Source organism: Montipora capricornis, chromosome 9, assembly GCF_036669925.1.
Source record: "Montipora capricornis isolate CH-2021 chromosome 9, ASM3666992v2, whole genome shotgun sequence".
NCBI lineage: Eukaryota > Metazoa > Cnidaria > Anthozoa > Scleractinia > Acroporidae > Montipora > Montipora capricornis.
Window position 1 is genome coordinate 30,450,876 of NC_090891.1, and position 10,000 is coordinate 30,460,875.

Consider the following 10,000-nt stretch of genomic DNA (forward strand, 5'->3'; position numbering starts at 1 on the left):
TTTTTCAAATCCTTTCCCAAAAAAAACGCTGAAGTGATGAATCTCAAAAATCCGGATTTAAATTTCATCCGAAGTATCCTCCTCGAGTGTGGATACCTTGGATTCAAGATCCGTTTTTGGATTACATCGTTACGAAACACGAACAAAGTCAGGTCACGCCAGATTGCGACTTCATCACAGCTCAGAAGGATCGATTGGATAATAATCTCACAAGTTCTCGAATCAAAAATACTTCATCATAGCCGTGAATAGAAGAGTAAGAAGCTGGTTTGGCTTTCTTACAGCAAGTGTGCGTGGAACACAGGGCCACATTTAGTCGTCAAACCACTTTGGTTTCGCCATGCAGCGACGCAAGCACAAGCAAGCGCAATATGCGAAACCTCAGTGTACCATTGATCATTGTTTTTTTGTTTTGTTTTGTTTTTTTTGTGACAGGTTAATGCGATTGAGTATACATTGCATGTGTAACCCACTTTTAACCACCGAAAAGAAATAAAAAGTCTTACGTATTTAAATCTGCCAGAGCTCCTCGGGCCACGTTTTTCCACGACTCTTCTCCATAATCGAGATACCTGGAAAAGAATTAGGAACAATTTTCTTGTTCGCAGTCCCTTAAACGACTCAGCTCAGAGATGATCTTCATGGACTAAAATTGAGTCGCGGTCTCTCAAAAATTATCTTTTTGCAAACGTTTAATCTTAACACAGCAACTAATATGTACTTATTGAATGAGTGGGAGGGTCGGATGGGAAAATATTTGACCCGAGGTCATGGCGTACGGACCGAGCGCAACGAGGTCCGTGCGCCACGACCGAGGGCCAAATATTTTCCAGTCCGGCCCGACCTAAACTCAGTCAATAAGCATTTTATCATATGGGCTCTTTACACTATTCCTGTGCACTCAGAAGATGAAGTTTGGACAAAATAAGTAACAAAAATTTGCACAGAAAACTTTATCTAATATGTTGCTTGCATTTGCTTTTCTGGCTATAAATAACTTGGATGTTTAAAAGCGACGAAATCCTCTAAAATCGCATCGTACGGAGCAGTAAATGTTCCTTGAAGGAACGTACGGCTTTTTCCGGCCCTGCTCGAGTTAATGCGTACGGCCCTCAACAGGGAAATTTCCCAATAGTTTTACAATGAAACTACGCGCGGGGCCGTACGAGCCATATGATAATAATCGGCCTTTCCGCGTCAAAAGTTCTGTTAAGGGCCACACAATTTGCTTAGAGTCAACAAAATAAGGAGACATTTATTTTCACAGCCGGCGCCTGGTTTTTTTGGCAGCAAAAGCTTGTTAAAAGCCAATGTTTCGAGTACAAGTCCGCCATTTTGAAAGCAGATCGGGGTTGGCGCGAGTGGAAAGCGGGGAAAAGAAGGAAAAAAAAACCCCTTCCACCATCCCTTACCCAGCCCTCCATCACTTTAATCATCCAATCCCTTTACGACATTCCAATTCGATCCCCATAAAATACGCCTGCTCCAAACCACTGTTACCTCCCTTTCGAAAACTTTCTGCCACGCAAAGCAGTTTATGCCAATATGAGGGTCAATTGATTGTTACTTTTGATAATTTTGATATCGCTTTGATGAGAAAACGAATAAGTTTGCTACAAATGTATAAATTTATCTTTTAAAAAACACTGTAATTTGATGATCGGCCTTGCCGGGGCTTCATGTCAACTATTGTCTTACCACTGATCACAGAGGGCAACAACACACTCATCTGCTGAGCGAGACACCACTTTTCTTTCAGGCTCCATATAAATTCGTGCTTCGCCCTGCAATGATACGCAAAGGCCTTTTTCAAAAAAATGAACCTTCAAAGGTTTGTTGAGATGATTAAGTTTTCCTGTAAGTTCATTAGCTATTAAATAACAAACAGCTGGAGTAGAGGATAAAATAAAGTCAGCCACGAAAAAATTCAACCAGTACGAGATAGAAGGGCTATTCGAGTGAGATCGTGCACCCAGAGTCCTTTGCTTTTCACGTCGCCTTCGAGAGAGGCGTTAAATAAGGGCTTCTCGTATTCTATGAACAAAAGATGTGCTTAAAAGAAAGAACAAACTTACACTATCGGTCATTTTCTTCTGCACAAGTTTTTTCACGTCTTGCACCTTCTGCCCCGCAAATTCACCGACGATGATGGTTCCCTCGTAGAAGCCCTTTTTGTAGGTGAGCTCCTTTGCTTCCGTAAGAAGGTCCTTATCGTTTTGGCTCTTTATCTTGAAGTCATCACAGGCCCTCACTGCGCAGAGGTCCCCATATCCGGGTACTCGGATGATCGGAATTGGTTCAAATGGCAGCACCATTTCATCTGTTATACTATACTTTTCTCTGAAAGCCTGAAAATAATCAATACTACAGGTACATGGTTGGCATCGCTTTGCCGGATATTCTCCCAACAGCATTTCCCAAACAAAATCAGCAAACACGTTTTTGGTGAAAACAGCACATCATAACCAACCATGACTGTGTCATTGCGCCGTACGATGCTCTACCTTTGAGTTCTCAAGGCAAGCCAGAGATGGTCGACTGTGAGTTCGTATTATATCCCGTAAGAATTGAAAGTAACCAATCGAGCGATTTATAAGCTTTACAACCATTTTAACGCCTTTCAAAACCGTTCAAGTCTATAAAATACGATGATCTTTAATAGAAGAGCTACAGCATCGGGTCTACGGCGAATGCAAAGCTGAAATTTGCGTTTTACCGAAAATTAAATACAAGTGTCCGATTCTCGCTCATTTCTTGCCTGTTATTTACAGAGGTAGTTCAACTGGAGAGAGAAACAAATTTCAATAAAGGAATTTTCACTGAGGCTTTTACGACAACTGACCTTTTTGTTTTTTACATCTCTGAGGGCGGCGTAATCGTCGGGAGCATCTGAAGGGACGGACGTGACAACACCAGTACCTTAAAAGCAACGACCATTTCCAAAGATTTAGTTTCAACCTAAGTTGAAAAGCAAAACTGAAGATACTCGACGAAGTAAGCTGGCCATCAGACTTGTTATATAGATGGGACTTGGGCACGGTTGTGATGTCATACACCGTTCAAGAAAAGTCCTCGTTTAGCTTGCGTTACTACGCTGTGTCATATTTTGGAAAGATGTAATTGACCAAAGAGAAAACTTTGGTTATGATTTAACAACACTCTACTGAAAAACGCCGTGAGGTTCTGTTATTTGTCGATGCTTCGAGAACAGGGGTCCGTTTCTCCATAGTCCTGAAGCTTTTCGGGAGTATTTTGCGCAACATAAAACCTTTCTAACCTTTAAAAAGGAAACGTTTTAAGTCATGAATCTTTGTCTTTTTACTGGTCTTAGCAACACGTTTAAGAAGGAGCTTTTCTGATTACGGGCATTTTAGTTTCAGGAATTGCTTTCCGGGCCCAAGGTCTTTGTTGCATCAAAATGACACGGGCAACGCTTAAAACACCCAACTTTAATATGAATCTATTGGTGTTTTAAAGAGGAACTCCGCATTCAATTCGATATCATGACAGTCCCATTCCTCCCTAGCCTCACCTTTATCCTCTTTGATTGTAAGCATAGGAAGAGTGTAGACTACAGAATGTGCTGTGAGCGGGGCATTCAGAGGAATTCCCATAATGTCCTATACATAGGCCATAAAAGCAACGTGTATTAATAATTCGATACCCTTTGCACTGCATAACTGAAAACGTTACTTTTACGTTGTGTGATCGTCGCCATTCTGGTTGACGAATTAGGAGTTCGCTCTTATTTGCTCCATTTTCTCGTCCACCAACTTTGGTAGACGTCCTCGTGCTTCTTTGGGTTGTTAGTGACCGATAGCAAGTACCTAGGAACTTAAGATTGCGGCTATAGAGCGTTTTCACTCACGTGAGCAGCAGCCATATTGGATTACTGAAAAGAAGGTATTTGCATAAAAATAGAGTTCAATTCCCGGAGGATTAGTTTGTATCATGGCCGCCATTTTTTTTTTTTTGGAACACCAATATGGCCGCCGTGACGTCATGTGAAAATGCTCTATTATAAAATTTTGGAACATTTACATTGGGATGTAGGTGGCGAGTATAAAGATTTTTGGTTTACCCAGATGGAAGGTTACCCAAATTTCCAAAAGTCAGAAATGACAATTTCCCATAGAGTAAACCTTTTCAGCTTGTCTGTTTTGTTTTCCCATTTCAGACCACGTGGTCTTTCTTTGGGAACAGCTTCTTTCAAATGTCGTCTTATGCACGTGCATATGTACGAATAACTAATGAAAAGAACACAAGGAAAACGCCCTTGAGAACATCACGTGGTCTAAAATGGGAGAACAAAACATACAAGCTATAAAGGTCCATTCAATACTGCGATTATCTTTCCAACCTTAATTTCATTCTATTCTGCAGTTCAAACATTCTAAAAAGACAACACGATAGTTTTTCCTCACAACCCCGTTGTCTTCATCTACATATTCCAGCACTCGGCAAAGTCCCTTTTTGATACACCGTAAGCCTTTCTAGATACATCACTGCTGAGCCGGCCACTTCTGCTGGAGAGAACAGGACAGCCACAATACGGGGGGCTCCATCCCCTACTCTTTTGGAATAGTGTGTGGGTTCTTTAACGTCCCACAGGAAACTTGTGAACATAGAAGATATTTGTGAGACGGCGCCTACGATTTATAATCCTTATCCGAGAAAACTTGAAAGTCTAATCAAAGGCAGCACTTTCTACTCTGTTATTTTAAGATCCCGAATGTTGATCCGGCCGGGGTTCGAACCCGCGACCTCCTGCGTGACAGCCCGATACTTGTTTAGTAACGAAGTCGGAGTAGTAGCCATGTAATAAAATCTCTTATAAACCTGGTGCTACTGAATAGTCTAAAACAACCACAACATCAGAACATACGAACCTGTCCAGTCAGTTCTAACAGCTCACGAACAACACCTTCCTCAGGGGTGAACCCTTGGTAGGACATGTTTCGTGCAGCTCGTCTGGTGCTGATGTAGACCTCGTCCTTGATGTTTGATTCAAAAGCAATATACTAAAAGAAAAAGAAATATGACTGTTTGACAAGGACACAAAAAATATGAAGCCATGAGATGGATGAATTTCAGCTACCGGTATTCTCAACAAGGGTCGCGAGACAGGGCATGGGGAAAGTTGTTTGAAAGCCTACATATCAAGCTACTCTGCGATAAATACCAACAAAGGATTGAGTTTTGCACTTCCAATTAAGCAATAGAGGGCGTTTTCCGTGTTTCCATAGCCTCATCTAAACACGAGGGGGGAGTTGGGAGAATTCGAGACAGTTATGCAAACCTGAGGCGCAGTCGAGGGTTTGCACAACTGTCTCGAATTCTCCCCACTCCCCCTCGTGTTTAGATGAGGCTATGGAAACACGCAAAAAAAGTCCTCTATTGCTTTTATAAAATACTCCTCAAAGATAATTCGAGAAATGGAGGAAACTGCTGGTATTTTACTTCTTGATTGAAACAGATTTTCTTGATATGCGCTCATATTTCCTACCAGCCAATCAAAACGCGCGTCTGCAACATATAACCAATAAAAATTCGTGTGACGTCACAGCCGTGTTTCCATACTCTCACCTAAACACAGCTGCCAATGATAGCACGTGTACTATCCTAGTTATTTTTAATTATAAAAAGCCTTAGGGCCGGGACAAACGGGAAATGTTTGGAGTTTAAACTACACCAAACATGCTAATGTTGAAGTAAGTGGCCAACCGGTTAAAACATGTTTGATCTAGCTCAGATCAAACTCCACAAGCAAAGAACTATGGATCACAAATAGCACGTAAAAAAGCATGTGGATACAAGCAGCTGAGCAAGTGTTGTACGCATGCAAAACATGTTTAACGCCCACGTCGCCAGTGGAGGGTAGGTGCCCAGGAAGCCTGGGGGCTGCAACCGCAGTCACATCCCCAAGGCGCTAGAACACCCGACTGGCCTGCCCAACCCGCAACCAAGCCACGAGCCCCCCGCGCCAGGCCCCCCTAAGGCACCCGTCACACTTGAGCCAGATAGCTCAGTGGAATAATAATAATAATAATAATAATAATAATAACACACAAAAAAAAAACGAGCACAAAAAAAGAAAGGGGGGGAGAGGGAGGGAACGCCGAGAACCACTAAACTCCTAAACCGACTCACAACGCCAACAGAGCAACAAACACGCTGCAAGCACATTGGACAACGCATGCACTACGCAGGAATACCGCTGAACCATGTCAGCCCCAGGGCTCCCCCAACCTAAAGAGTGCTGCAAACGCTACAAAAACGCATAAAAACGCTAACAAACGCCTGCAAAACGCTACTGACCGGACAAGCTCCCGGTCGTGAACCATGTGACTATAACAAACGCTACAGAATGCACCAAAACGCTGAACAACGCTACCAGACGGCCAAGACACTAACAACCGCCTGCAAAACACTACTGACCAGACTAGCTCCTAGTCGTTAACTATGTTAAATTTCATTTAACTATATTTGATACGGCTGGCCAAACGAACAAAACTTCACCCATCAAACACGAGAACAAAAGATGTGTTTTACAGCGGTTATCAGCAACATGTGCCCCTCAACGACATTTATTCCAATTCGAAAATAAAATTTAGGCGGACGTCAATCAAATTTTTCCATGACGCATTCAACTGCTGCCATGAGAACAGGACTATTGTCATGGAACATTTGATTGACGTCCACCTAAATTTTACTTTTGAAATATGAAAAAATGTCGTTGAGGGGCACGTGTGACTTATAACCGCTGTAAGTTGTTTGATCGACCAAACACAATCAAACAGCACCAAACAATGTTTGATGTTCTTTAAACGACAAACATTTCCTGTTTGCCCGGGCCCTTTAACCGTTCAAGTTTATACTGAAGAAAAACGAATGTCTAACTCAGACTCAAAATCTAACTCAACTCAAAATCTGGTGTAAACTCTTTTAATCATTAAATTGAAGTTTCTAGTAATTCTGGATTAGGCACAAAACGATTTTCAGATGTGATTACAAAAGGCAGCCCTTTCTCCCAAGTAATTTTGAGACCCCGAGTGTTGGCGATGTTAGGGTTCAAGTCTACAACCTCCTGCCTGGTAGTACAATGTTCAACCCATTTACACACTGGGGGATCATGTCAACTCTCGAAAAAAGCAGCAGCCTGGATGCCAATTATAACTTGTCAAGGTATTCCTCTGAGTCCATCTGAGGAATGTAAAGATGTGTAGGGGTTCAAGGTTGACTGTGAGAGTTTTTGTCAGTAATTGGGATTTTCCCTTGTAGTCTGAAAATAATTATCATTACAGCTTCCTACGTATAAACAGTAATAATTAAGGAACGGTCCAGATAAGAACGATAGCAACAACGGCAACGAACATGTTGGAATTCAATTGGTATGCAAAAAGGTGATAACTTTTCTACTGTCTGTACTTACTTCTGATTGGCTTAAACAGCAAACGGTTAACAAAACTTCATAAAGCGGTATTATATTCATCCTTACTTTCCAACCACCTTCCATCTTTCATCTGGTCTCAGTTTAAATGAATTCCACAGAAATCGTATGTGGGGAACATGTAAAATTGTAAACGTTTCTTGGCTTTTGTTTTCAACTCTTGTGATTGGTCAAAATCTTTTAACAAAAAAAAACACCCTTTCAAAGTGGGCTGTAAATGAATTTTATTACGTTAACTGCCTTCCTGTAGGTTTATGCATTCTCTGTGTAAAAATGATAACATTCCTATGTGGGGAAAGCCCCGTTGCCGCATAACAAAGGAAATTGCTATCCACGTTACACGGATCATTACTTAACAATTAGACCCGTAGCCCACAAGGGCTACGGGTCAATAGCCCATGAGGCGAAGCCGAATGGGCTATTGACCCGTGGCCCTTGAGGGTGAAGGATACGGTAATTGTTTTAGTATCACCCAACTAGTCGGACAGAAAAGGCAATAATAAAGTTAACAAATGCAAGTTACCGGTAAAGAAATACTTATTTGGGAATAAAACGAAAGAAAGCGTCACACTTTTCGCTACTCGAGGACTATTAATAGTAGTCCTCTAGTAGCATAGCCAATCAAAATGCAGGATTTGCATTAGTCCACTAGTTGGGTGATAGTAATAATTATTACTGTTTATTATTCTTCAATCGTATTTTTTGTCCACACCCACCTTGATCTCAGGATGAATCCAACAGTTTGTCTGCCCGTACATTGTCTCGGGTCTCAAAGTTGCAGCCATCAAAAATACATTCTTTCCACATAATGCACTGAAAATGTGAAATGCAAGTGAGTCAGCCAACGAGATTTGGAAATTAAAGATCAGCATTCTTTGTTTCTAATATGTCAAAAGATTTTACAGTGCGACGCGCCTTACCATGGCCACCTAACAACGTTTTTAAAACTTATATGCCAATCAGGGTTGGCAAATTTGATTGACAGTCACCCCTCCTTGCAAAGTTTGCATGGTTGTAAGTTGAACACCGTTGAATGGATTGTTTGATTTGACAACCTTACACATAGTTGTCAAATGTGAAAGTTTGTTGGGAGGCCACAATAAGGCGCGTCACACTGTAAGCAGCTAGTACCTTAACTTCCCTCTAAAGGGCTCACAGATCTTCATCTTAATTCCTGTGTATTCCTGTGGGGCAACACCCTGTGACAAAACGAGATTATTTGACTCAATCCACACAGCCACAAATTAATCCTGTTTTTTTAAAATAACGAACAAGGAAGAAGTTACAATATGTACCAGACCACAGCACCCAAAAAACTTCAACAAAAGAGAACTTTTAAAAAAGCAACATGTGTCATGAAAATACTCTAATTTTGGTCAGATGAAAGAAAGACTCTTGAAAATGAAGATACTGGCATGATTCCAAAATTGCAGTGTGGATGTAAATAAAGGCAAAAGGCGGATACTTCTGAAAATGATGAGCTAAAAATGTGTGGGAAAATTTTATAGTTGCTTTCATCGTTCAAGTTTGGAGGGTTTAAGAGTGGATACCCAGGAGTGGATAGCGTCCTGTTGTTGCAGGTTTTGTTTCTTTCTGTATTAATTTCATAACACTGCTTCAGGTACACTATTTTAAGCCCTGTATACTTTTAATACATGTAAATAACACTACTACTTTGTTAGCACACCTCTCCTGTTTGACGGTCATGATCCATACAAGGCTGACCATCTTTCGGGGAGTAAATAGTAAACCTAAAAAAGTGGGAAAAAAGAAGTTCACTTAAGCTTAGTGCATCTGGATAATTCCCATTACAGAGAACATAAATTTATCAACATTGCTTAAAGACTCTTTTTTTAGGAAATGTGTAGCTTTCAGAGCTACATTTGACCAGTTCAACCCTTACTGGCTTCATTCTCTACTGTCCTCAGATCTGAGAAGCAGCATACTGTATTTCATTTTAACCATTCATCATCCCCAAAACAAGGATTATTGGAGTTACATGTAAGTCTGGTTTGATTACAATCATAGGGGCTTTATAAAGCAGTTACCAACATTAAATACAGTACCACTTTGAATTCATAAACAGCAACCACCTTACTTCACCTTCTTTTGTATTTTATGTTAATTTACCTACAGTGACAAATATTCTTTTGAAATTTGCTTGTCTTAGCGAGGCTTATTAGCATCAAAAAAGAAGAATATTTTATTTCAAGCCCGCCATTATGAAAGAGGTCTATAAAACTAGTACTTTATTTACACAATTAAGAAACAACACACAAAAAACATCTTATTTACCTTTTTCCAAATTTCACTTTGCCACCATCCTTCAGAGTCCAGAAGTGCCATCTTACAAATGAATCATAAAATGGATTGACATCTGTGGTAACAAAACTACGTCTCCAGTCTACCTAAAGGTAACACAGAACATGAGATCATAAATATTTTCTTGTCAAAATTAATGGCAGTCTGCAAGTTCATATTTGAATCAATTTCAATAAAAAGAAAAGGAGATTTTGGGAAAACAAATTCCGCAAAAGAATTTATTTAATC

At 40.6% G+C, this 10,000-nt stretch overlaps 1 protein-coding gene across 1 annotated transcript in view; it reads right to left on the minus strand.

Annotated features, from left to right (window-relative positions):
- Positions 1–10,000, minus strand: part of LOC138014938 (leucine--tRNA ligase, cytoplasmic-like) — a 64,787-nt gene that overhangs the window by 42,285 nt on the left and 12,502 nt on the right. Inside the window, exons 10-19 of the mRNA XM_068861832.1 lie at positions 9,746–9,858; positions 9,138–9,201; positions 8,582–8,649; positions 8,167–8,263; positions 4,890–5,021; positions 3,533–3,620; positions 2,843–2,919; positions 2,076–2,348; positions 1,699–1,784; positions 507–572 (exon numbers count right to left, since the gene is read on the minus strand). Of these exons, the coding sequence (XP_068717933.1) occupies positions 507–572; positions 1,699–1,784; positions 2,076–2,348; positions 2,843–2,919; positions 3,533–3,620; positions 4,890–5,021; positions 8,167–8,263; positions 8,582–8,649; positions 9,138–9,201; positions 9,746–9,858 (1,064 nt within the window). The remainder of the gene's footprint in view (positions 1–506; positions 573–1,698; positions 1,785–2,075; positions 2,349–2,842; positions 2,920–3,532; positions 3,621–4,889; positions 5,022–8,166; positions 8,264–8,581; positions 8,650–9,137; positions 9,202–9,745; positions 9,859–10,000) is intronic.